The 27,400-nt window shown below is 38.8% G+C and overlaps 11 protein-coding genes across 11 annotated transcripts; 6 read left to right on the top strand and 5 right to left on the bottom strand. All coding sequences in view use genetic code 12, as the record gives it.

Annotated features, from left to right (window-relative positions):
• The first annotated feature begins 123 nt into the window (after positions 1–123).
• On the top strand, positions 124–2,131 carry MIF2 (Mif2p). Its single transcript, XM_064917218.1, has one exon. The coding sequence runs from the start codon at positions 196–198 to the stop codon at positions 1,915–1,917; it is 1,722 nt and encodes a 573-aa protein (XP_064774414.1). The 5' UTR covers positions 124–195; the 3' UTR covers positions 1,918–2,131.
• Positions 2,079–2,980, bottom strand: MRT4 (Mrt4p). The gene has a single exon (XM_064917219.1). The coding sequence runs from the start codon at positions 2,957–2,959 to the stop codon at positions 2,261–2,263; it is 699 nt and encodes a 232-aa protein (XP_064774415.1). The 5' UTR covers positions 2,960–2,980; the 3' UTR covers positions 2,079–2,260.
• RJT20DRAFT_128192 (uncharacterized protein) lies at positions 2,966–5,960 on the bottom strand. Its single transcript, XM_064917220.1, has one exon. It carries the CDS (start codon positions 5,850–5,852, stop codon positions 3,120–3,122), a length of 2,733 nt encoding a protein of 910 aa, XP_064774416.1. The 5' UTR covers positions 5,853–5,960; the 3' UTR covers positions 2,966–3,119.
• Positions 5,961–6,022: 62 nt separating this feature from the next.
• On the bottom strand, positions 6,023–6,981 carry RJT20DRAFT_128193 (uncharacterized protein). Its single transcript, XM_064917221.1, has one exon. It carries the CDS (start codon positions 6,839–6,841, stop codon positions 6,518–6,520), a length of 324 nt encoding a protein of 107 aa, XP_064774417.1. The 5' UTR covers positions 6,842–6,981; the 3' UTR covers positions 6,023–6,517.
• Positions 6,982–7,253: 272 nt separating this feature from the next.
• Positions 7,254–9,191, bottom strand: SAC6 (fimbrin; the record flags this gene model as incomplete). The annotated part of the gene is made up of 1 exon (XM_064920760.1): positions 7,254–9,191. One exon carries the CDS (start codon positions 9,189–9,191, stop codon positions 7,254–7,256), a length of 1,938 nt encoding a protein of 645 aa, XP_064774418.1.
• A 1,180-nt stretch (positions 9,192–10,371) lies between these two features.
• On the top strand, positions 10,372–14,173 carry RJT20DRAFT_128196 (uncharacterized protein). The gene has a single exon (XM_064917222.1). It carries the CDS (start codon positions 10,447–10,449, stop codon positions 13,966–13,968), a length of 3,522 nt encoding a protein of 1,173 aa, XP_064774419.1. The 5' UTR covers positions 10,372–10,446; the 3' UTR covers positions 13,969–14,173.
• SPB1 (27S pre-rRNA (guanosine2922-2'-O)-methyltransferase) lies at positions 14,155–16,779 on the top strand. The gene has a single exon (XM_064917223.1). It carries the CDS (start codon positions 14,232–14,234, stop codon positions 16,719–16,721), a length of 2,490 nt encoding a protein of 829 aa, XP_064774420.1. The 5' UTR covers positions 14,155–14,231; the 3' UTR covers positions 16,722–16,779.
• A 1,714-nt stretch (positions 16,780–18,493) lies between these two features.
• RJT20DRAFT_135098 (uncharacterized protein) lies at positions 18,494–21,010 on the top strand (the record flags this gene model as incomplete). Its single annotated transcript, XM_064918370.1, has 1 exon — positions 18,494–21,010. One exon carries the CDS (start codon positions 18,494–18,496, stop codon positions 21,008–21,010), a length of 2,517 nt encoding a protein of 838 aa, XP_064774421.1.
• Positions 21,011–21,071: 61 nt separating this feature from the next.
• On the top strand, positions 21,072–22,357 carry APA2 (bifunctional AP-4-A phosphorylase/ADP sulfurylase). The gene has a single exon (XM_064917224.1). It carries the CDS (start codon positions 21,211–21,213, stop codon positions 22,168–22,170), a length of 960 nt encoding a protein of 319 aa, XP_064774422.1. The 5' UTR covers positions 21,072–21,210; the 3' UTR covers positions 22,171–22,357.
• Positions 22,358–23,194, top strand: QCR7 (ubiquinol--cytochrome-c reductase subunit 7). The gene is made up of 2 exons (XM_064917225.1): positions 22,358–22,498; positions 22,590–23,194. Exons 1-2 carry the CDS (start codon positions 22,371–22,373, stop codon positions 22,834–22,836), a joined length of 375 nt encoding a protein of 124 aa, XP_064774423.1. The 5' UTR covers positions 22,358–22,370; the 3' UTR covers positions 22,837–23,194.
• A 75-nt stretch (positions 23,195–23,269) lies between these two features.
• On the bottom strand, positions 23,270–24,082 carry RJT20DRAFT_95307 (uncharacterized protein; the record flags this gene model as incomplete). Its single annotated transcript, XM_064921572.1, has 1 exon — positions 23,270–24,082. The coding sequence occupies one exon, from the start codon at positions 24,080–24,082 to the stop codon at positions 23,270–23,272; it is 813 nt and encodes a 270-aa protein (XP_064774424.1).
• Between the last annotated feature and the right edge of the window lie 3,318 nt (positions 24,083–27,400).

The following is a 27,400-nucleotide window of genomic DNA, read 5'->3' on the forward strand; positions in this document are numbered from 1 at the left end:
GCTCACTCGCTTCCTTCCCGATTAGGTAGTCAACTGCAATCATTCAGTGGCGCGTCTTTGTGTCATGCTTTTTATAAACAAGATGATTGAAAGTACCAAAAGAGTTCATGACTGTCGTTCTCAGTACATAAAACCTTGGTATCACATCATTAAAACGCTACTGTACTGTGAGCGTACCATCAATCCCTTCCACCGATGGATTTATTGAACCTTGGGTCGCAATCCCGAAAAACCGGGTTGAAACCGCGGCAAAACCTCACCAAGGACAAATATGACATGGAAGACATCGATGAGTTCTTTGCAGACGACGACGACAATACAATAAGGATAAAGCAACAGCAAGTGAGTGGATCTTCCCATTCTCGAAGAACCATTTACGGTCAATCGTCCACTCCGAAGGATAACTTCGACATCGTGGCTCGTCGTATCAACTTCACTGATGCTGAAGCATCCTCCACATACAACCTTTCCCCGCCGATACCGCTGGCATCGAAGAATGTAATACCAAAAAAGAATAAGAAGTCTCCGCTTAGGTCTCCACTACCAGTTCATAAAGCAAGTAGAGAGCAGAGATCTAATACTCTATTTGTAGCCGACGAGGCATCTGATGAGAACGAGGAGAACGACTACAATGATTTTAATGACATAGGTGGAAATGATATCGAAGATGACGCACAAAGCATGTACAGTAAGAGAAGTATAGACGACGACCATCTGCGGTTCCTGCCAGTACCTGTATTGCCTGTCTTCGGTACTTCCACTAAGAGTGGCAAGAATAGTAGGAAACCCAGTGTACTGAGTAGCCGAAAGGGTTCAATCAGCACTACCGCCAATAGAGAGTCATTGAGCAACCGTAAGGCATCGCAGGCTACTCCGAAGTCTTCAAAGTATCCCTCATCAAAAACAAACACTTCGAAGTTAACTAAGAATATGGCTCTTGGTAAAGGAGCATCAAAACCTTCTACAAAAACAGCAATTGCATATAGGGCACCTGTTATAGATTCTGATTCAGACATAGACACATCTCATGTTCTTGATGACTCCACTGAGTTACCCTCTCCTCCACCTACTACTAAAAGAAGCCATACTTCTCCATCCACAGCAAAATCATCTACAATAACGAGAACAGTAAAGCCCTCTCCGTTGCCCTCGCCTCCTCCAGATGGACTCAGAAGATCTAGAAGGACGCGTGTGGCACCCATGGCATTCTGGAGAAATGAGAAGGTCGTGTATAAGAGGGCTGAAGATGGCTCTGATGACCCCAATACTACCCTCGGTAGTGATATCAAGAATATTCCTCTTCAAGAAATTGATGTTCTTGTATATACAGAAGAGCAGAACAACAATGGTAAAACAGCAACAGCTTCTAGGAAAAGATCACGTCTGAAATCAAGGAAGACACCGCCCAAGTCAAAGAAGTTAGCAAAAGCAGACGACGACCAGTATGACTATCACTCAGACCCTGAACTCACTGGATCTGAATGGTTTGCGGATAATGTGCTAGAAGCAGACGTATTTGAAAATGAAAAGGAAGTCAGAAGAGTTGTCGCATATACAGCGGACGTGGAAACGCAGAAGTCTGGAGATAAATCGGATCAGAATTTCCGGATGGCAATGTTGTATCGGCACGATGATGGCTCCAGTGCTAGTGGTCTCTTAGACTTCGACATTGGGGGAATCAAGAGGTTCAAAACAAGTGGAGATCATGTCTATAGCTTCCATGTCGCATATGGACTTCTTGAAGTGACATTAAACAATACGAAATTTGTTGTCACCAGAGGCTGCTCGTTTCAAGTACCTGAGAGGAACTCTTATGGACTACAGAATCTTGGAGCGGCACCGGCCAGACTCTTCTTTGTCCAATGTAAAATTCCTAGAACCGAGGAAGACCTAGGGGAGTCTGACGATGAGTGGTAAAGAAACGACGGCAATACCATATAAAACTGTAATATAATAGAGTACAATACGATACTAGTAAATGTATATAGTTTACCAGCATCTAATATGTAATTTAATTTTTAATGTTTGATAATAAAAACGTGTAGAACTTCAAAATATGATCTTAGAGCTCATATACTCTCCCAACCTTCCTATTGTTTTTACCTTGATCTAATTTTTATCAAGATTTGAATGATTACAACTCTCCTATATCCTTCCTACTGTATTTCTTGATCGGATTTTTTATTCTAGAAGCTAATAATATACAATTTTCGGTACAATGATGCAATAAGAATTCGACACGATGAATCTTGGGGATCTCCTAATCGAACTTCGTGACTTCAGTGCTTTCGTTGTCGTAGTAAGCCACGACTTTAACTTTGAATTCTGAAGCAGCAACACCAAACTGCTTTAATAACAAAGCTTGTCTAACATCTAATGTCTCACCAGCACGGCAGACAACGTATGGCTCGGAAATGGTAATCTTTCCTGATTTAATCTTTGTAGGAACCTTCAACTTATTTCTCAAAGTCAACTCCAAGGAATGGGACATAGGAACATCCTCCTCGATAGGAATTTGGCCTCCTCTGGAGTAGATGATACCCTCTGGGATTGTAAAGTCTATAGGGGCCTTTGAGTTGGCTCTGGAATAGTCCTGCTTGGAGTAGGCGGCGAAATAAGCCTGTACTGTCTCAGGGGACTCATTGGTGAAAAGCAAGCCAGGAAGACCAGCGCAAGTCTTCGACAATTTATGTAAGTTATCTTTATACTCTTCTTCAGAGTTGTCTCCCAAAGCCTTTTCCAACACTCTTCTCTTACCCATGATCAATTTAGAACCTACCCAATCGGACCTGATGTCTTGCAATACCGGAGTACGAACATCATCAAGCTGTAAGACCCAGACGTATTGGAATTCATCTAATGCAGATCTGACATCATCAAAGATACGTGTCTTGTTCTCCTTTCCCTTCTTGTCGGTCTGGGCTAATGTAACGAGCTTGGAACGCTTTGATCTAGGCATTGTTATGGTCTACGAATATAGTTGATTGGAGATGATATCTTTTCCTACTCATCTAACAAAGCTGATTTTTCAATAGTTGCAGCTCATCTACAAAAAAAAAAAATTATTAAATCACGTGGATGGTAGCTCTCTGTTGATACTTATATATAATATCTATCACTCACTGACCACATAGCTCGCTAAGAATGGGTGGCTCTAGGACTCTGGGATCGAAATCGACTAGCGATATTAGCTGTTCGTAGATGTTATTGATGAAGTTAAGCAATAATTCGCTTTTCGTAGACGAAAAAATTAGTTTAGGCTTGACGAAGATCTCAAGGATTATAAGGTATAATTCAAGCAATTCAAAAGCAAGACAGGAATCGAGCACCTCAACTTGGGGTGTATAGTTTGGCGAGAAAGATTTCGTGTTAGACTTTCCACATGTCTGCATAGTTCTGCTAGTAGCACCGTGAAGGATACGAATTATTAAGTATGCCCCAGTATTAGTTGTGTTACCGTCAGAATTCGAGAACTCCTCAACTAGTAAATTTCTGTTAAAACATAAATAGTATTGCAAACATTGTAGCATGGGGATCAATTTCCTTTTTTGAAGGCTTTCTTCTTGGAATAGTTGGTCGAAAATACAGAAAAAAGTATTGGGTAACATTCTTCTGTCTAAAGCGACAATTATTGAAAATAAGCTATTAGTTATACTTCCATTCTTATTAAGATCATCATTTGAAGAAGCATCCAACAACGCATTTATGTACTTGTTGAAGTCCTCGACATTTATCTTATTGGAATCGCCGTAAGTCAAGTAATCTCGTATAAGCAACACCACATAATGTACAATAACAGAATCCCCTTTATTCAAAAGCTCCATAAAATTTGCTTTGTATTCATCAATGAGAGACATGTACATGATAAGCTTCTCGCTGAACTTCACGTTCACCTCCTGAAACTCCCTTGTGATTAGAAATCTTACTCTCTCAATTATTTTCACCTTGAGTTCTGTCGTCTGCTCTTGATCAAAGATTAATTGAACTTCTGATTCACACTCCTCGCGAGTTGCCGACTTTTCAATCCATTCTTCTAAATCTTCTTCACCTTGAAAATTATCCAGATACGGAAGAAGCGAATCGAAGTACTCCAAATGGGTATCTTGTCTATCACTATTTCGAAGAAGTCTAATGAATTTCGGATTCAATTGGAACTTCTCTATGTCGTCTTTCTGGAATGGTTCTAATAATCTCAACAAGGACTTACTTGCATCATCCTTTGTCTCATCCGCCAGCGGATCTAAGGAAGCTTGGGAACCTCTGTAAGTAAAATCTATCTTCGTTGATGGTTCTTCATGATTGTTTAATCGCAGAAGACCTTTATTAACATTACTGACCTCTAATGCGCAATTAATTGAGGTAATAGGACTACGCATTAGAAAATAGGACGAATTTGAAGGAGAATCATTGCTGGTTGTAGAGATTGGACTTGTTGGACTAACTCCCTCGATATCTGAATCGTGCTTGTCTTCATATAAATGGAGAACATCATAGAAGTTTAGGTCTTTTGAGGCGTTGGATCTCTTTGATTGAGGAATTCTAGCTTCATGATCAAGAGTATGAAAGGGGACGGATACTAATGATTGTGATCCTGTGCTGGGGCGGCTTATTACCATAAGATCATCAACTTTAGTTTCTGGAAAAGCATAAAAGTTAGCCTTCTCTGAGTTTTTGAACTGAAGAAACTGCTGTCCTGTTGTGCTGACACCTGATATGACAATCCGCGACGAAGGGGAAATTTCCGAAGATTCCTTATTGGGTTCTATTTCACTACTTTGGTCCAAAAAGACAGCCTTAGTACTCCCAAGAAGATTAATTGGATTACTTATGTCCACTTGATTATAGGCCGACTTCAATCTTTCTCGTTCTAAATTGTTGTTAAGGTTCTTGTAAATGGGAAACTCGGCATAGAGTTCCACTTCTGATCTCTCCGCTATTGAATCTGCTGAATCCCTTAATTCTGCTGGAAGAAAATATGCTATTCCTTCATCGTCGTTTTCATTAGATGAAGTGGTCCATGAGCTTTTCTTCTTAGACTCCGACAATCCAAAATTCGTCCCTACGAAACAGTTTGGGTCTAAGACCTCTGGTACAAGGGAAATCTGATTTTTGATACCGATCCTTCTTGAGGGTAGTTCGGTATTTGTCTTAGGACTGCCGATCTTGCATTCTTCTTTCTTCCTTTCTAGTAAGTTGCTCATAATGGACTCTATATCTAGTTCCCTGCTTTTTGGTATAGGGGGAAGCTCAATTTCATTAAGCTCTTCCCTTTCCCCCGCTTCCTCCTCGTCTGCTTCTACTTCTTCTTCCTCTGTGTCAGTTATTTGATCTGTGTCTTTGCTGATCTTCGCCTTTTCATTACTACTAGTGGTCATTACATGTTCTAATCGGCTTGTAGTCGGCCTACTGGTAGCTGCTGCAAAATTCACAAACAAGAAGAGCACACTAGCCGCAGCCAATGAGAGAAAAACAATTGAGAGCACCATCAGAAATTTTAATATAACACCTGAATCTGAATCTGAATCTGGCAATAAGTCCTCTTGAATTAATCTGTTGTAAAGCTTTAGAGCGAATTCAAAACCGGTAGAATCGTTTCCCTTCAGCGCTATATTCGGATTCCAAATGCTGTGGTTTGAAAATTCTCTGGAGCTAAGTGGCTCCTCCTGGATCTTCTCGGTATCATTTTCTAAAATAGAAGAACCAAGTAGTGGTATTTTCCTAGTAGCACTATTTGAACCAGACTCTATTGACTTGATATTTGACATGGCAATATAGAATTGATTCTGAGTGACAAGATGGAGCAATTCCGCAAACTTGCACCAAATAAACCTAGGTATAAACAACAAGTCCATTTTTTACCTTATCTACGCGTAATTCTGCACTTGTCCTGTTCATGAAAAGTTAAATTGTACTACTTTTATATCTATATTGCTGCCTCTATCGTTTGTTGCAAATAATCGATTTACAACTGTCTAAGCGAGGAAAAAAAATCTTGTGACGCTTAAAATGTTCTTAAATTTAAGGTGTGTGTATTATTATACGTGTATACATTAATACTATTGACTAAGCGCACTTGCAGAATATAGAGCGGAGTACTTTATTAGTAGAGATTTTGGGAATGGATGCAACATAAAGGTGTATAAGGTGTATACATTTCAGTGTAAAAGTATGATTACTCTGAGATGACAACCATTATATATGATGGGATCGAGATTTAACTTGCCATCATTGCCTCAAATATCTCCTAAAGGCTCATTTAAATGTATGTTTCGATATTAAAGTGTACATAAATAAATGATTTATTGACCTAATATCTATAGTTACACAAATAATATACCTGAAGTATCGGTCTCGGCTAATGGAGCACTCATTAACCTATTGAAAATGCTAAATCTGGACAGTGCTATCCAAATGTATTGAAGTTTGACTTTGAAAGAATCTGAAGTTTGCAAATATCGCTTTGTAGAATGGTGAATAGCGTGGGTAACTTTTCCACCAATGATGCATGTGGGGAAGTTCACCAGTCTCCTGGAACAAGTGGTCCCCTGGCCACTGGAATGTTTCTTTGGTATTTAGTACCACCTGGTCTACAAGGAGGAGTGTAAGGGTCTGGATGAGCCCACTCAGCCAACTTTTCTTTGGCCTTTGCAACTACTCTCTCAAGCTCGTTGGCATCGCTGATGTGTTTATTGGCCTCGAATTGGGCTCTAATTTTTATGGTTTCGTTTCTGTACGCATCGAACTTCAAGGAACTGTCGAATGCAGTTCTCAATGACTGTCTGAACAAAGATGCAATTCTCTTAGAGTTAGCCTCTGTGAATGGTAATACAGGTTTGGACATAGTATTAGTTTTGATTGAAAGGAATTCCTATAGAAAGCGTATTGAATACTATAGAATAGAAGCTAGTTTTATCAACATGTATTTCTCAAATTTTCAATTCTGTTAATATAATTGGTTGTTACTGTGTGTAGGACTACTTGTTGGATGTCGCGTTGATTAATACTGTATCAAGTTCGTTTATAACGACATTGCTATGCTGATGGAATATATAATGTCGCACACTTTAAGCTGATTTCTTAAAACTACAGATTTGAGCTAGTAATCGAGTAATACATACATTTAGAATATAAAACGTGTCTGACTAAAAGATGGAAAGAGTTCTTATTTGAAAGTGGGGCAAACCCATAAAGGTACAATAAACCGGCTTGGCGGTTTCATTCTTCATATAGTGAAGACCTATCTAGTTTAGCATCTATAAGGTCTCAGAAACGGCCATTAAACTACCAATGAAGGACAAGATTAATCTACTTCTGACTTCATTGATATCTTCTGGAAGTAACCAAATCAAAGCACCCAATTTTCTTGCAATAGAAATAGCCAATCTAGCATTAGCGAACTTCTCTTCATCGGACAAGTTAGCACCCTGGTACACTAAATCGTAGTCAACATATCCAGGCTTGAGACCGTGTAAAACATCCAAGAGGAAAACACCACTCGACAAAGAAGAATCCTTGAATGATCTGATCGTAGAACTCTTTCCGCCCTTAGTAGCTTGGGCATTTGCCCACTTCAAGATGTCTGCGTCGGACAAATTGGCACCCTTCCCTAACTCGGATAAGGTGTTAACAATATTCCTTCTCATCAATTGCCAAACTAGTCCCAATGTCAACAACTTATTACCATCAACGATATCGGAACCCTCAATACCAACCAATGAGAATTTGTTAGCCTTTCCAATCTCTACACCGTAATTTGTATTTTCCAAGGCTTTGAAACGAGACAATTCACCTCCATTGGTTGGCTTTTTGTTCACATGCTTGAAGGAAACTGAACCTGGCATGACCTTATCAAATGCTTGCAATAATACCAAACCGTCCTTCAAATCTTCGAAAAGGGATACGATTGGAGGATCGACATCCAAAGAGTTCAACCACAAAGTGAAAACTCTAGCTTCTCTTTCACCCTCAGCATCGAAATCTTCAATATCAATCTTCTCGTGCTCCTCAATTGGATCTAAGCCTGGATAGGTGTTGAACAAATGGGCAACAAAAGCTAAGTTCAATTTTGGATTTCCTCCCACTAAGGAGTTAGGAGTCAAGTACTTTCTGCATCCAATCTTGTCTGCATTGTCCAAGATCCTTTCAGCTCTCTGCAAGAGATCGCCTATCTTCAATGGCGACAAGTCGCAGTGCTCAGGCTGCAACTGGTTTAATAATACAGTGTAGTTTTCACCATCGCTGATGTCTTTGGAGAAGTTAGCAACTCTCCTCTGGGAGCCAGCATTCTTCAAGTGGTAGTTGAACCAACGCAATAAAATTTGCTCTGGTGGTAATCTTAAGAATTGTTCTAAAGTTTCGTCATCTTCTAATAAACGGTACAATTCTGGGTGGTACTTGATGTCAACCTTCGACAACAATCCTCTTCTGATAATCTGCCAGATTAAACCTAAGATTAAATGCTCCTTACCATCAATGATGTCCTCAGAATGAACATTCACAACGACACATCCGATAGCTTTAGCGGAGTTGATAACAATATTGGCATTCTCGGACATCTGGAATGCATTCAATGCCTTCTTAGCCTTTGGCAAGTTCAATACTCTGGTATCGATGGTATCTGGTACAGAGTCATTAATCAATTTAGATAACACCAAACCATCCCTACATTCATCGAAAATCTGGAAAGTTTCGGTATCGAATGGCAATCTGTCACCAATGTCGGTGTCACCGTTCAAGACAGAGTTAATGTGTCTTGTGAACTCGGTTCTTTCTTCATCATTAATGGTGTGTGTTGTTCCTGAAGTCTTTCCTCCCAAATAAGTCTTCTTGCCTGGGTTGGCAGTAGGAATAGGTGGAGCAGCCTTGTTGACACTTCTTCTTGGAGAAAAGGATTGCTCCGAAGCAATTTCAGGTTCAGGCTCATCCGACAAAGTTGATTCCTTTAATTTGGCAATCAATTCGACGTAGTCATCCAATTCAACATGACCAGAAGCATCAATATCCACATGCTTTAAGGTTTCTCTTGCTTGATCGTAGGTGTAAGGACCCTTCTTCGAAATAGAATTGATGACTTCTTTCTTCTCCACCCAACCCTTATCATCTGAATCAATACCTCTGAAGTCTTCGATGATGGTAAAGAGATCAGATTGACCCAAAATGGGGAACTTCTTCTGGAGCTTTAACACATTCATTGTAAAAGCTATTAAGGAAGTTGTCTCTTATGTTAGTGGTAATTTGCTAATTTAAAAAGCTCAATTGCCCAATGTTTCTGTTCTGGTCCTTGATTCTAGCTATTTCTCGATGATTGAACCCTGTAGTGCTCTCAACCTCCGTGGCGCTGATTAAATATTCATCTCCATGAATCTGAAAAAGGGGCCTCAATTCGGAAAAGCGGTGACTTTGTATTGTCCTGCATGAATTGCAGTTCATTCACAGTCATTGTGTTGGTGATGATCTTTGTAGGAGCTAAGCCTTTGACTCCCAAAACACACAAGCCAGCCGATGAATGATTAAAACTTATAAGAGTCGATTATAATTAGCTAACATTACCGAGTGACAGTATATTTCGTAAATTTAGCTAATTGCAAAGTTAAAACTCTGTGTACTTATTCTCGTCAGTGTTAGATATTTCCCCCGGTCCTTCCAGAAATCTGTACCATAGCAATATTTGTCACGTGAGAGAACACCTAAAATTCCATGTAGATGCTATGCCAATTACACAGCCAGGTCAGTGCCAGGGCTGGCCCAATTATTCGATGACGATTAAGTCACATTTCTTTTCAATAAATCTTCAATAGGAGGCGAGGATTTCAGGATTGCAATTTGAATCGTTTTCTGAATTCGTCACTTGTTCGTTAATTAGTTGATTAATCATTATTTTTCACTGTTTTTGATGATTTTCTTCAATATATATATTATTATGATAGATTTTTATTCACTTACGGCCCCTTTCGTAATCCCTCTTGGCATTAGCTCTTGACATGAATCTTATATTATTCGAAAAATCTTGAACAAGAAAGGTTCTGTTTAGTTCTGTCTAGTTCTCTCAAGTCAATACTTTATGTCCTATATCATCAATGATCCTGTATGAATAAAGCAGCTTTTTCGCATCCATCCATATTCTTACAATGATCTTGCTGATACTGTCATTGGTCCAGGGACAAGACTACAACTACGTACAAACATCTGTAGTACAATAGAGCTATACTTTTTTACAACTCCAGGCCTCTAATTCCTCTTTTAGACTAGACCTATATTTAAGCCCATCAAAGAAAGTCAAGTTCACTACAACTCCTAAATAATGTCGCTGCTGCTTCTGCTGCTGCTGAAGTTTGCGAATATCACGACATACGACAAAACGAACTCTAATAACGTCGCTTCACTTGAAGACGGCTAACCAGCTTATCTCAAATCGGGAAGTATAATTAGTTTCAAGAAATTAGATCAATGGATAACGAGGGTACTACTTTATCCATTAAGTCTGGTTCTGGAGGGTCGTATAATTTGTCCTCTAACAACCACACCTCAATTCAAACTGAATCAACTGTGGTTGATCATGATGTACCAATTTTTGATATAGAACCAGTGCAATTGCAATTCAACCTTGATCACTCATTGACTCAACTATGTGTTCAGAACAACATCATGTTCCTTGTCCTTGGAACTTTTGTCTTTAGAATAGATCTTGACAATCCCTCTCAAGTGACTAAATGCCCGTTGCCAAAAGTTCAGACAAGCAATTCGACTGGAATCGCCAGGGTGACGAATTCTTGGTTGGACCCTTCGGGCTCCCATTTGATCATTCAATTGAACTACATCAATTACTACTATTTACATAAGACATACATCAACTTCAAGCTTTTGCCCAGATTCAAGAACTTGAATATTGAAGAAATTGCATTTCCCATAGATTCGAGCCATGCCGTTGATACTACGGGAGATTTCTTGGTTGGAACCAAAGAAGGTCAAATATACCTAGCTCTCTTAAAATATCACGAGCCTGCGACGCAAGAGAACAAAAGAGATGACAAGTACTTAAAATTGATATACAAGTATCAGAATTCTTCTGATTTTTCCCTCCTTTCAGGCTTAACGTTTACGAACAATAATTCACAGATAAATGCTATAATTAATAATGAATTATACATTTGGGACTGTTTTGATACATCTTACGCAGAGTTAAGTAAAGTATTCAAATCTAGCAATCCGAAAATAGTTTCTCTCTCGTCAACGGCAAAGGCAGGTAAATCATTCGTTACAAACGGGCAACAGTATGTCTATATTACCCCCGATTCCAATGAAATACACACGAATGACAATGAAATATTGCTATCTCAAGCAGAGAAACTCACCTTTGCTTCAGGAAATGGTTCTATTAGTAAGGATTCACATAGTTTGATTTTGTCTCCCCATCATTTGATATGTTTAAGCAACAGCCATGAGAAATTGATTGTGTTTAACAAATTGTCTCTCTCAAATGCTTCCTCGCCACCAATTGAACTAAATCTCAAACAATATTGCAATCCCGGTGAGAGGGTAGTAGGAATAACTGCAGATTATAAAAAGAACACGTACTGGCTCTTCACTAATAATTCGATATATGAATTAATCATTCAACATGAATCGATTTCTGTATGGTACAATTACTTTAAAATGGGTAAATTCGAAGAAGCTCTAAAATTCATAGAGGAAAACAGCGATGAGAGTAGCAATGCTAGTAATCATTATAAGAAAGACCTTGTCCTAATCAAACAAGGCTATGACTGCTTGCAAAGAGGCGGGCTTGGAATCGATTACGGTATTTTAGATACATCAGTGGACAGCGAAGAAGGCACTTTGGCAGCACAGGATGAGCTAGTCGACCTTCAGGTGAAGGGTGTCAAAATCTTAGCTAGGCTGTCTGAGCCATTTGAAAAAGTCTGTCTCATGCTTTTAAATCTTCATCACCATCTTAAAGTTGATCCTACTTCTTCACAAGCAGTCACGCTGGCTGATTCCTCACCGCTTAGCATTGTCTCTCAAAAGCTCTTAGTTGAGTACCTTTTGGAGAAATACAAAATTTCAAGAGATATCGACAGAAATAAAATTAGGATAACAATTTTGTCGAGCTGGATTATTGAGATATTGTTGCGAATGATTTATAAATTGGAGTCTGATATCAATAACAAGCTAGGGCCATTGTCAATTATAGATAACGGGCCCTCCAAAAAAAGCTCAACCTCCAAGAGGAAAAAAGAGGCCATATTGGATGCATTGAATTCACAATTTCAGGATTTCTTATTGTCAAATTACAAACATCTCGAAAGAAATACAATATATCAGATTATGAATGATTTACATTGTCCCGAGAAATTAATATTTTATGCCGAATTAATTGAAGACTATGAATACATTTTAAATTACTATGTTGACATAAATGATTTTGCAAACGCCGTGAAGACACTCATGAAGATCTATACATCATCGAACGAGAACAGAAAGGAAATTATATACAGAGTTTCGACCGTGTTGTTGATGAATAGTCCTAAACAAACTATCGAAGCATGGCTCAGATTCAATGATGACATAGACTACGAGAGATTTTTGCCTGCCATATTGACATACAGCAAGAATAATGGAAAGATTCCACTAGTTGAAAATTATGGAATTCAATTTTTGCTGAAGTTAATTTATGATAAGGGGGTTAGAAAGGTCCAGATCAATAACCATTATTTGTCTCTATTGATAACTTATCCTGATAATGATATTGAAACAGGTAAAAAACAATCAACTAAGCAAATAATAAAGTTTTTGAATTTCTTAAATCAAGAGTCTCGTCTGTCCAAAAAGAATCAGATGTTCACTTCTCATTTCATCCTAAGATTGTGTTTGACATACAAACAATTTCAGCCTGCAATCTTAATTTTGATAAACGAAATGAATTTGTTTGATGTTGCCCTAACCCTTGCCTTGGATAATAACTTAACAGACTTAGGAGAATTTGTTCTACGAACATATGACGAGCATTTAGTTAGTGGGGAGATTGGCAATGAGGTAGGAAATAAGCATTTTTCAGAAGAAGAATACGAAAAGGAAGAAGATATAAATCTTATTGGAAAAATCAAGTTGGAAGAGGAAACATATAGCGCTCGTAAGAAGTTATGGTTAATGTTCTCCAGGTATTTGATCAATATGGTCTGCGAAGGCAAAACCCCTGATCTTTACTTCGACGGAATTGATATGGAGGAAGATGAGAATGACAATATGGAGCCTACAGATTCAAAAGCGGCACATGATGGCCCCAATGGTGATACAGTCACGTCTATAACAACCGATTTGGTACAATCTATGACCAGGGAAGGGAAGGAAGACTCGTCTCTAGTAAATTCTATTGACCTGCACGAGTTGAATCGTGTGCTTAAGTACATTTTGAATCTATCCAACACCAGCCACAGTTCCGGTGTTCTTGGTTTGAAAGATTTATTACCTTTGTTCCCTGAGTCCATCATGATAAACAATTTCAAAGACGAAATCGTCAAATCTTTGAACCAATACAACAATAAGATCAATCAGTTGTCACTTGAAATGAAAGAATCCTTGAAAATATCAAACAATCTTAAGCAACAAATCAAAAACTCCAACAAAGTCTCCGAAAAAGCAAAAATTTATTCCATTATTGAACCAGGTGAACTGTGTCAATTATGTCAAACGCTTTTGATTAATAAAAACTTTGTCTATTTTCCTAATTGTCATCACGGACACCATAAAGATTGTCTCCTTCGCAGTTACCTCAAACTGAAAGGTAACTACCGGTTTAAGAAACTATTTCAGAATTTCAAGAGAGACCCCTCTGCAGTTAACAAGCAGGAGCTCGATGATATTCTTACTAAGGAGTGTGTTCTTTGTAATGATGGCAATATTATTTTGATAGACAATGGTCTAGTAGATCCAGAGCGTGACCATGCAGAGATGCAAGAGTGGAATTTATGAGCAGATAGCATAATATACTATTTTAAAGTAAAGGCATTGTACTATTAGCTGGATATAGTCTTACAAACTTGAAGAGCTAAGTACTATATCACGTTTATGTAGGGTTGGATTTGTTGCAAAAAACTGTTTTATATGCACACCAGGTTATGAGCGTCTGCGAATTTTTTTTTCTTTCCTCTCATCTCAAAGAAGTATATGATAATGCTAAATATTTCTAATAGTGAAAGATATATACTATTAGTTAACTTTGATCAACAGCAACTATGGGTAAGACGCAGAAGAAGAATAGTAAAGGTCGTTTAGATAGATACTATTACCTTGCGAAGGAGAAGGGATACAGAGCCCGTTCTTCATTCAAGATTATCCAAATTAATGAGAAGTATGGACATTTCTTGGAGAAGTCAAAGGTTGTAATCGATTTGTGTGCCGCTCCAGGTTCCTGGTGTCAGGTGGCATCACAATTATGCCCAATAAACTCATTGATTATTGGTGTTGACATTGTACCAATAAAGCCTTTGCCAAACTGTATAACATTCCAGTCGGATATTACTACCGAAGACTGTAGATCCAGATTAAGAGGACATATGAAGACATGGAAGGCCGACACTGTCCTCCATGATGGTGCTCCAAATGTCGGTTTGGGTTGGGTTCAAGATGCTTTTACCCAATCTCATTTGACTTTGCAAGCCTTGAAGTTAGCTGTGGAGAATTTGACAGCTGGTGGAACTTTCGTCACTAAAATTTTCAGATCAAGAGATTACAACAATTTGATGTGGGTATTCCAACAGTTATTCGAAAAGGTAGAAGCAACAAAGCCTCCTGCCTCTCGTAATGTTTCTGCTGAAATTTTTGTTGTTTGTAAAGGTTTCAAAGCTCCAAAAAAATTAGATCCGAGATTGTTAGACCCCAAGACAGTTTTCGAAGAGTTGGCTAGTGGACCAGAAAACAACGAGGCTAAAGTCTTTAGACCCGAGAAGAAGACTAGACACAGAACTGGTTACGAAGATGGTGACTACTTATTGTACCACGAAGTGCCATTATTAGAGTTTATAAAGAATGAAGACCCGATCACATTATTGGGTACAACAAACAAGTTACTTGAGCCAGAAAAAGATGACCTTGAATGGAAAATATTGAGGAAAACAAGACATTGCACACCTGAATTACTCGAATGTATAAAAGATTTGAAAGTCTTAGGAAAGAAGGAATTTAAATTACTCTTGAAATTTAGAAAGCAATCTCGTGAACTTTTAGGATTGGATGACAAGGAGGAAGTAGACAAAAAGAACTTAGTCGAGGTAGAAGAATTAACCGAGGACCAACAAATAGACAAGGAATTGGGAGAATTAAGTGACAGACAAAAGCAAAAGGCAAAGAGGGCTAAAAAGAACGCAAATGAATTGAAGCAAAAGGAAATTGTGAGAAACCAAATGAACATGTTGACAGATATGAATATAGGTATCGAGGCAGCACAAATTGGTGCAGAATCTTTGTTTAATTTGAAAACAGCTGAGAAGACCGGCCAACTTGACAAGATTGCCAAAGGTAAGAAGAGAATGGTCTTCAACGATGAGGAAATTGCAAGAGATAATGATATTCATATTGACGAAGACGAAGTTGATGATAAGTCTGATGACGAGTTAGACGGATTAGAGGCACAATTGGATGACATGTACAATACCTATCAAGAAAGGAAGTCCGAGAGAGATGCCAACTACCGTGCTAAGAAAGCAAGAGGAGATGTCGATGATGAGGCTTGGGACGGTATCCATTCAGAGAATGAAGATGATGAAGAAGAAACAAAAGACTACGAGATGGACGACGAGGACTCTGATTCTGATTCTGATGATGACGAGCACATCAAGCTTATTGCAGAGAGGAGAAGTAAAGATGGGTTGTCGAAGAATGCAAAGGTCTTTTTCGCCTCTGACTCAATTTTCGGAGAGTTGGGTGATGATTCTTTAATAGATGACATGACCAAGAAAGAGCAGCCAGCTGCTGTAAAACTTAATGGAAACGGGAAGGTACAACAACAACAAGAAGAAAACTCTTCATCGGATAGTTCAGATAGTGATGAAAGTGACTTCGAAATTGTTCCAGCTGGAAAGGAGTTCGAAGAAGCAGATTATGATTCTGACTCTGATCAAGAGTCTATAGCACGTCAATATTCAAAGGCAAAGTCACAACAGCAAAAGGTCGATCTCGCAACGGTGGAAGCTATGACTTTGGCACACCAAGTTGCATTAGGTCAAATGAATAAGCATGACTTAATTGACGAAGGTATAAATAGAAACTCTTTCAGAGACGTTGATAACTTACCCGAGTGGTTCATTGATGATGAAAAGAGACACTCCAAGATTATAAAGCCTATCACGAAGGAAGCTGCATTAGCTATAAAAGAGAAGCAGAGACAATTAAATGCAAGACCAATCAAGAAGGTCTTAGAAGCGCAAGGACGTAAGAAGATGAGAGCATTAAGAAGATTGGAGAAGCTTAAGAAGAAATCTGATTTGATCAATGAAGACAGTGGTAAATCTGAGAAGGACAAGGCCGAGGAGATTCAGAAATTGATGAAGAAATTGACAAAGAAGCAGAAGATGAAGCCTAAAACGACACTTGTCGTTGCTAGAGGTTCTAACAGAGGTTTAAGTGGCAGACCTAAGGGAGTTAAAGGTAAATATAAGATGGTTGACGGTGTCATGAAGAATGAGCAAAGGGCATTGAGAAGAATTGCCAAAAAGAATAAGAAATAAGTCTAAATAGAGCATAATATAAATCGTTCCATGTACAACATAATATTATAACAACTTACTGCGTAGATCTTCGAAGTTACAGATGAGAATGGATGCCATCGTGACTTTATCAGGCAATGCCGCGTATTTCAATTGCTGCGAAACTGCCTCTCAGCCAGGTAGGATATTGTATCATTACTATTGACATTTCATGTTACTAATTTTCCAGCGAGAAGTTATTTAGCAGCATTTCAAGCAGAATTATGAGCATTCCCATCAGTGGAATTGGGTTGTAAAGCATTGCACCGTGCTTCTTGCATCAATTTCAAGTTCTGTATGAAAACGTCTCTCAATGTTCCTGCTTATTAACGAAGATGCGAGAAGATAGAATGCGAAACATAGACAATGAATAGATACTGTGAGCAGCAAGCATAACCTAACCTCTACACCGGAAGGCTCGTGTGAAGTGAAATGAAGCCTTGATCGCTAACCGATAGGGGAAGCAAATAGGAGCTTTCAATAGATGGCTTTGTGTGCCTTCGGCGCTGGAATACTTGCAGAGATAATACTACACAAATTTGCTTCCCCTGAAGGCGTTCATGGGCATTTAGAATAGAAGACATTCAAGAGCTACTACAACACTCCCGTTACGATGAAGCCAACAAGAGTAAGCGAATCTTGAGTTGATATCCATATAAAGTAAACATGAATGCTGCTGCTCCGTAGCATTATGGCGAGATTACTGTGGCCACGGACATTGTAGTTATGATGTGTTAGTAGGACCATCTGGGCTTAAACCTAATATTGCAATGGCTGAAAAAATTTTGATGTAGGTACCTAAATTTGTCTCATTTAGGAAAAATTATAGAGTTCAAAATTTCACTAAGTGTTTTGCATGAGAACTCTGGTTGAACCTTACCTTTACATATGACTATTTTGGGGTTAATTAGCTAACAAGTATCCTTTCAGCAGTGCAGTGGTCTCATATTCATCGAACCAACATACTAATAACAGACTGACTTCTTGTGATAAAGACTTCAAAAGCTGGTGATACCTCGAAATACTTACCTACAATAAATCCCGCACCACCACCTGCTACTATCTAGCCCATCTGCCGATTCTGACGCGCGTAGACCCTCTTCACGTTTCACACATAGCAATTCGGGAGCGTCTCCAAGAATTTTGCTCTGCGGGTCCTGTCTTCTTTGTGGTCCAGATTTTCCCATATTGCACGCAGAAGGATAGGCAGAAAAAAATTCAAAAATTGACACGAGCTAATCAACAAACGAGAAGAAGTCGCCTACATTTATAAGCAGATTGTTTCCCCTTATCTTGAAGGCAGAAAAAGAGGAAAAGAAGAAGGTGCTCAACCTAGTCTTCATCTCATAAGACACTTTTGCCATTATTTATGGTTGCTTCTACCTCCGATAGCAAGACATACGATAAACAAACCAAGATACCGTTGGTCATCGAAGAAGGTATCTCCCAGATAATCTTTGTATTATCATCCCTGGCTACAAACTACCTTTGTTAGCGTCCATTCATTACCCTTTGCATCATTTCTTTATTCATTTCACCCGGATATCCCTTTCCACCTTGTCATTCGTTTCTTGACTATTGGCCCTTTTCAGAACCGCGTTAATCATTAAATAAGAACTCACCAGTAATCAGGAACTTTCGTTAGCACTTATTCATTAATTTCAATTCATTTCATTAATCGTTAACTTTTTTCGCATATTTCCATTCCCATATCATTCTAGCATTATTAATACCCCCACACTATCATTATCAACATGACATCCCTTCCCATTCCATCTTCCAACTATTTAGCTTCTACTCCTCTGGGGAAGAGAGCACATAGACACAGACGTTCGGCCGCCATCTCAGGTGACTTCAGTACTATGGAACTTGGGCTATTTTCTCCTCCACATCCGTCGTCTACTAGGTCTCTTTCGAGCCAGCACAGTCCTCGCCCCTCGTTAGAAGCAGATGACAACTTCGAGTTAGACAAGCATTTCCACTTTAACAATGAGGAAGATTTTATAGCTGGTAGTAATACGAACTCCGATGGATTCTCATTTCCAACAAAAAGTCCGGAGGTTCCAGAGAGAGCTAACGTATTTACGCGTCACATGAATTCAATGTCACCCGTCAAAAGGGGCAACTTCCATGCATCCAACAGTATGAGCTTGAGCTTGAATTCCCCCATTCGGCTTGGTAGCAATAGCCATAGGCGTACTGCTTCATCCTCAAATGCAAACTTATCTAAAGGACGTTGCTCCTTAAATACGGAGTCACAAAATATTCCTGAAGCAGTCATCGATTTGGACGAAATTCTTCATGCTAATCTCCATATAGGAGGATCAGAATTTGGATATTCTTCCCCTAATAATTCTAACTCGAACTTAAATCATAAGAGAACAGAACTGGTACCAGCAAACTATACATACGACGATGATTTTCTTGCATCTCCTTTCATTAAACAAAGCGCAAGCCTGTTTCATTCTCCGTTGAACTCGTACAATTCTAGCAGTATGTTAAACTCGGGAAATTTTACTACTAGTATTCCCCTCTTCAATCAACCGATACAGGAACTGACCGCAGATTCTATTATTGAAGAAGATAATGACGAATTCGAGTTCGAGGAAATCAAAAACGGACCAACGTCTGAATTTATGGGATCTGACACCGAGTCTGGAAATGATATCTTTGCCAATCCACCTCCAGCAATGAGCAATGTTTTTAGTAACATGTCTGCGAACTCGTCGACCTCCAGTTTACGTAGTGGTGGGAAGAGTCATTTGATTGAGAAGACATATTCAAACTCTTCAAAGGAATCGGCCAACTCACTTCCAGGCATTAGTTTAGGCACTATCGGGACTATTATGGCTACTAAGAATTCAGGTGCAAAGGCTAACAGGTACCAAAGTTTCTATGACCAGTCGAATCGGATCTCCAACGCTATGAAAGAGACGTCTTCAGATAGTATTAATATCGTGAGGTCAAACAGCAGCGGGAATTGCCTCACCTTAAACACACCTCCACCTCCGTCAAAAGAGCTTAGATTGGGGCACTCTTCTAGTTTGCCCATTCTCAAATCCAGCGTAAAACGAGCCACTTCGCAAATCGACAACCACTCGAGACTAATTGAAAAGAGAATGTTCAGTCCAGAGTACAAGAGGGCGGTTTCTCCTCCAATAAGGACTCACGAAAAATTTCAATCGGCTTCATCTCCTTCCTTGAGCATTCTGAAAAATGAAGCTCCATCCGCTCTTCGTAGTTGCATTAGCAGTAATGTATTAGATTCGAAAGAGGACACTGTGCTTTCAACTTCATCGAAGACTGCAAGTAATTTGGATGACATCAAGAACTCATCAACTAGTCCCATAAGCATGAAATCTTTGGTTTCGTCTACTGTCATTTCAAGCAGTGGGACACTCCAGTCAACTGATGATTCTTCTATGCTTTCACAAAACAACGTGCCTATACTGGATGATAAAAGCAGAACAGCCACTGTTCCTAACGCTTACGACGATCTGAGCCTAGAGATGTCTATACAAGAGAGGTTACAGAATACCACTCCTTCTATTGTTGTCAGCACCGAGTGTGAAGAAATCTCGTCACCATCGACTAATTCAACTGTTCAGCAAGATGATTTTAACTCCGACAAGATTATTCGACCGAATGAGAACACCATTCTCGCAGATTGTACTAATGCAACAGTTCGACAAAAGCATAAAAGTAGCTTCCAATCTGCAGCATCAACCATATCATCTAGTGAAACTTCACCAAAGCGTTCTTCGCCTAGGCGACCAGTATCGTCTTCCGAAGAAAGAATTTTGCACCTTACGCAGATGCCGGCTTACTCTGGTAATAAGCCATTGGTATCGTCGCAGTTGCTTTCTACATCAGCATCGAATTCCCAGATTATAACTACAACAACAACTACAAAGATAAATGTAACCCTGAATCCGCAATCCCCTATTGGTGCGGTTCCTATCATTCTGTCTGACATCGATGTAGATGTTACTCCAAAGCAGGAAATTTCCGATTATTCGAAAAGAAGCTCAATTTATAGTTTTCCGAAGGATCTTGCTCTGAACAGACTAGGAAGGCACTCGTCTATAGAGAGTGCTGCGCTTGAATTGCCTGCGTCAGTTTCCAGGAGGAGACATGCTAAAGCTAAATCAATGAGTTTCTCGCTCATGGATTCCAGTACACGTTTTGTGGACAAGGAAGATAGCGATTCCCTGACCATAATGAAAGCTAAGAGGAAGGAAAGGCTATTGAATTGGTTCAAAAAGCGATAGACAGTTACATACCATACCTTTTGTATCATAATAATAGTAATAATAATAATATATAATAGTAATAATAAATATTTTTTCATCATAACAAATCAGAAAATAGTGCGAAATGGAAATTGCTGTGTCTTGGAAGCTTGAAAGAAAAAGGTGTATCTGTGCCTTATCTTTTCGTTGACTATTCTGCAATCATCACTTTATCCACAATGAGTCTAACAGTTCCCACCGATTTCTACGAAAGATTGACTGACAAATATGAGGAGGCAGTAAATAATGGTCATATAATATTTAACGGAGGATCTGCAACTACAGAATCCGTCAAACAAAAGGTGGGCAATTCGACTATTGACTTCCAGTTGACACTCTTAAAATCATTGCAGCACAGACCAGATAACGGAACAAAAGCAGAGAACCCATTCGCCAAACCAGAACCGGAGTTAACAATTTTGAACAACTATGGTGCTACAGATGAATTCAGAGTTGTGTTCAATAAGTTTCCAGTTGTGCCAAAGCATTTTATGATAATCACAAAGGAATTCAAATCGCAAAACACGCCCCTTGCACCTAATGAACTTCAAGGCATATTGTCCATGCTTCGAGAATTACTCAAGGCTACCAATAATGATGAGCGCTGGTTTGCTTTTTACAATTCTGGACCTGAAAGTGGAGCTTCCCAGCCCCACAAGCACATCCAATTCATGACATTTCCTGACAAGAATGAATTTGTTGCTTATCCAGAGCAATTAGCTTCTACTTCGGAGCCTTTCCTTCCGAATGTTAAGCAAGAGCCCTTGCAAAATCCAGACTTGCCATTTGCTCACTTTGTAGCTCGTCTTCCTGATAACCTCGACGACTTGGAAAATGATGATCTCAACTTATTCTTTGCGTCGTTACTTCAAAGGTCCTTAACAGTATCCAGGCAAAATGATGCTGATCATATTTCATATAATTTCGTAATGACAACGAAGTACATGATGATTGTTCCAAGACGTCTGGCACTTTATAAAATGAAGTTAGGAATCAATTCTTGTGGCGTTGTGGGATTAGTGTTGTGCAAGAACGAAGAATTGTTCGATCTTGTTAAAGCAGATGGTCCTGAGAACATTTTGAAAGAAGTTGGCTTTCCTAATACTGCTGGGCAAGGCTCTGATGAGTATCATTATTAGACATCATAGAATTCATCAATATATTTATCGATTATCATGTATATTGTAACTTGTTTCCCAATTAGGAAATCTAGATGTAGCCAATAAAAATTCCACAAATTTTGATTTTCTGCTCGTTTGGCAAACACCATTTAGAAATTCAAATTCATCAATCATGAAGAACATATTGCTAAACAGGTTAACACAATAAGATCATCAAAATGGCTTCCCTTACTTCCGTTGTCAAGACTGCTGATTTCATTTTATCTAGACCAACGTTGTCCAAGATTGTTAACCCGGTGGCTAAGGCTTTCGTTGCCTACGCGGGTTACAGAGAGATGGGTTTAAAGTAAGTTGACTCAAGACGTTACATGTTGGCTCTTCAATTTCCGAAGACACCAGCTCATGTTATAGAAATATTAATACTAACAATTCTCAAGGTTTAACGATTTGATTGCTGAGGAGTCTGTAGTCAACCAAAAGGCTATTTCCAGATTACCAGACAACGAAATTTACGCCAGAAACTACAGATTTATTACTGCTCATCAATTAGCATTATCCCATCAATTATTACCAACAAACAAAGCTATCCAGCCAGAAGAGGACAATCACTACTTAATTCCATACATTTTGGAGGCCGAGAAAGAAGCTTTCGAAAAAGCTGAATTGGACAACATTGATGTATAATAACGATACTTTCCCAACTAAATATATGCATTATCGTTGAGTGCTATATCAATTACATTTATCGCAACACTTAAAACTTCTTTCCCCATGAATTAGAATGAATGTTGTACTGACGTTCAATGACAATGGTTCGAGGAATTAGTTTCGACATGGTACCACTCATTTTCGATATTCAGTTCGTTTTCTACTCTGCGAAACCATTCATTATGAAAATAGAATTTGTCTTTGCCCTCTCCTAAGATCACTTATAGTTTTAATAAATAACAAGAGATTAAGTTTGGAATCAAATACCAAGATAACGAGAGTTTCAGTGCTTGTAAGTGAAGTCTAATCACTACTGGATCTTACCGGATTCTTTTTGTCTATTAAAGTTTGTCTATTAAATAATTTACTGTAAAATTCTATAAAACAATGCAAGAAGATGAATAGGGTCCTACATTCCAAGTTTGAATTTTCTCAATTGTTCTAGGGCCAAAAAGGTCACAATTGTATGTGGACCTAACCTTATGAACGAAGGTAACCATCCTCTAAACATGAAGCCCACTCCTTCATTCTTTACAGCACTTGTCAAGATTTTTACAGCATTACCGCCAGAACCCTTATCGTTCATGATTCTGGTCTTGACAACATCTGCTGGTGAACAAACTGTTGTTGCCACTAGCCCGGCCAACAAAGAAGCACTGAAATGTGTAGACTTTTTGGCTGGATCCATATGAATTTGATCCACTAGCAAATTTTTGGCAATGTCATAGGTTACAACTTGGGACGCTGTCATCAAAACACCACGAACTAAGTTTGGAGTTAATCCCCTAAATAATGAAATAGCACCTTCATCCTTGCACACCCTGTAGATACCATCAAAAGCATTTCTATAATTTCTTCTTTGATCCACTGGTAAACTTGAATCATTCTGCATTCTTATATTCACAACATCAGAAGGATTACCAACTAAACCTCCCAAGGCACCCGCAACCATAGACATAGGAAGCAAAACGGCCGTACTAGGTTTCGAGTTATTCGTTGTCTCCACATACTTTTCTTTTAAGAATTCATAAATACCGAATCTAGCAGTGGAATATGTAGCTTGTCTTAAAAGAGAGGCTGTTAACCCTGAGTATATCTTAAACAACCCTTCTTTAGTGATTATTTGGTAGATCATTGAAACCAAAGATTGACCTGGCGTGGAAGCTGTCTGTAAGCGAACTTTTGCAAGGTCTAATGGATGGGTTACCAAACATGCTATCATACTAGCAGCACCCCCATACCAAAAGCTAAAACATTGTTAGTTTGTTCTTCGGTGGGCACAGAAGGCTATCAATGGAGCGTCAAGTCGACATTCAGTTATTTACATACGGATACTTCACCTTATTTGCTGAAGAGGTCATTCTATGATTCTTATTTAGGAGTTACCCTTTTTACTAATCATGAAGAAGTGATTGGAGCAGATGAGTTAAGTTAAATATTGAAGATGAGTAGATGCACGGATTAAGAAATTTTTGTCCGATCCCTGTTCCGGTCTACAGACGTTCGTATCTTTGATAGCCGTATGTGAAGCCATTTTACATCGAAAAATCACCATTTCCATTATAATACGTTCAGGGAATTCATTCAAGACTACACGTATCATGTCTCTGGCTTTCAAAGATTAAGGAGCTACTTCAAGCAATAAACTAGCTATTCTAAGACACTATTTGTCCCCTTCTATGATAACCCAACAGCTTAACGTGCTGCCTATCTCGGTGAGGACCGGAAAAACTTTCTGTTGAGCGCCCGAGCTCCGAGATTATCCTAGTTCAAGGCTTATTCGCTGCAATTGCTGGAATTGAATTGGAATGGGTAAGTGGTATTCCTTGAAAAAACATATACTACCGCACAAGATTTTTGTTTACCCCTCTTTCTACTTATAGATAAAACGAAGTAATGCCAAGTGAACAAATATAATTTGCCAATACAAACACAGTGCAGATGTCTCAGAATAATGCTTGTCAAACCTAGAATACAATTGGCATTAGCGACATCTCTATAAGTAATATTACAACGTGCTTAAGGCTTGTTGATAGCTGTTGTTCAAGCTCTAGATTGCCATGGTAGTTTCAGAATCAGTTTACTCACCTGATTATTTGCATAATTCCGTCCTCTTCCGCACACATCTTACAGTGCTTCCATTTTATTCACACCAATGACCGGAAATGGTTCATCCGGTAAGAAATTTTAATATCAGTGGACGGAATTGTTTTCATAGAAAACCCCCTAAAGTTTTCCAACCACACTCGGAAATTGTTAATACCAGTCGACGGCATTTTTCGTAATATTCAATTCAAATATCTATACCTAAGGTATATCCGCTCCCTACTAAGGTTCCATTGTGGTACGCGGTGTGCTCCACTCGACTTGTTGTTACCGTACAACGCTTAAGGCACGTTAAACAGAACTTTTTTTTGCGGCCATTTCTTTGTGCGAGGACTACAGCTTTTAGGATGAGAGAATATTCACTGTGATTATAAAATATAATGGAATGTAAAGTATACATAATCTAATTGAACATAAACATGAATTCAATTCAGGTGTACTTCCTGATGGTTTTGCTGATGGTCCTGGTAATAGATTCTGTTCCGGAACGGATATGATGACTCTTGAGTCAGAGATGGTACCTGTGGAAGCATGTTTAAGTTTTCGGCGATTATAAAAAAAGCAAACGAAGAAATTCGAATAGATAAAGTAGATGATGATGGAACTGATATCGATATACGTATTATGATGTAGAAACCGTCAAAAGACAACAAAGAGGACCATACAGATACTACGAAAGCTCTATAAAAGAGATATGGATTACGAAGAAGGGGTTTCAGCCTACAGAGCAGCGAAGATATGGGCATTCCCTTACAAACTGCTTGCACCTAATTGGAATAAGACAATTGTCGACATGGTAAGACATGTCAACCCGTAAAACACTTCTCACCGATGAACACAAAGAGTTTGTGCAAAATATGGTAAGAGAAAAAGAAACTGTAACTCTTGAAGACATATTAAAGGGCCACAACGATGCTTTCAACAATATCAAAGCAAAAGCTTCAACCTCATATAATTTTGTAACTAAGGTCTGTAAGCTTAGTCTTGAAAGAATTTCGAAGTGGGCTCTAAGTAGAAGTCTGGATCTCAAGAAAGAAAGACTTCAATGGGCACAGGAACATAAAGATAAACTTGATGATTTGTATTTTTGTAGATGAAGCTGGTTTTAACATCAGCATGAGACGAGAATATTCACCAGTAGGTGAAAAGGCAACTCTTACTACACCCGTAACTCGTGGACTCAACGTTTCATTTCTTGGGGCTATTTCCTCTAAAGGTCGCATCGAGCTAAAGAACACCAGCATTACCAAATAGCTTGACAATGGTAAAATTGCATCTGAAGCTTTATCTAAAGGAACCAACAGTAAACATTTCTATTATTTCATCAAGTCTATCATTGAACAAGTAAATAAGAACCCCGAGATAGCTGGCTCGAAATATTTGATTCTTGATAACGCGTAAGAGTTTTGGTCGGTGGGCAATTGAGATCATGCTTGAGTAATAAGGATCAATTGTCACCAAAACTCAAAGATGTAACACAGGAAAGTTACCTTGTAGACACGCATCAAGACATTTCGAAATGTGTTTGGAGGCCGTTCTTTCTGGAGAGAGCATAGAAAATTAAAACTATTTGGATGATTTGAACAAATATAGGGAGATTATAAGATTTTAACAAGTTTTTTGGTTAGTTCAAGATAGAGTGTCACTCTACTGTCATTCCAAGACCCCTGCACTCGTCAGTGATATGAACCAATTCAGGTCATTAGTGTGAATAATAAATGAAAGCACTGTGACACTTTCTGAATGTTGGTTGGAGCATTTTAGGCCATTAGTTGCAAATAAAAAGTAAAAGCACTTCGTTAGAAAAATGTTCCAAATCGGTAGAAATATGCAACCAGAGATAAATGCTTTGAACTTCCTAACGCTTTCGTCCACTTACGGTGACAACATTTATCTCGTGGAGCTAGCTCAGCTTAACTTAGCATCATAATGCTTTTAACACCTATGGCCGAAGAGTATAAAAATGTAAACTCAGGGATGCGTCACAGTACCTCCAACTAACATATATGCTCTTGGAATTACGGAGATGAGACAATTTGCATGAGATACATGATATTGAGTGGAAGACACCATAGATTCTTTAGTCTCCTTAAGTTTCAAGAAAGAGCAGAACGCAAATTGTGATATAACTTGTCACTATGCCTTTACTTATCAGCCGATACTCTCAGCAAGGCCAAGTGACAGAGGAAAAAATAGACGGAATTCCATTAGTTCTGTAGAGAAAGACTTGCTAGAATGGCTGGTTTCAGAATTCTTCCAGGCAAGGGCATACCAGGAGTTCTCACTACTTCGATGATATGTGACTATTTGAGAGAGAGTTTTCGTAGATTTATCCAACACGGAATAGCTCACTATCGTGATATCTACACTAAATTCTTGACAAATTCCCAAATTTGTTAGTAATCCCCTCTTCTAATCTATACAATGAGGCTTG

Source organism: Scheffersomyces xylosifermentans (assembly GCF_036884685.1).
Source record: "Scheffersomyces xylosifermentans strain CBS 12540 chromosome Unknown RJT20scaffold_4, whole genome shotgun sequence".
Classification (NCBI taxonomy): Eukaryota; Fungi; Ascomycota; class Pichiomycetes; order Serinales; family Debaryomycetaceae; genus Scheffersomyces; species Scheffersomyces xylosifermentans.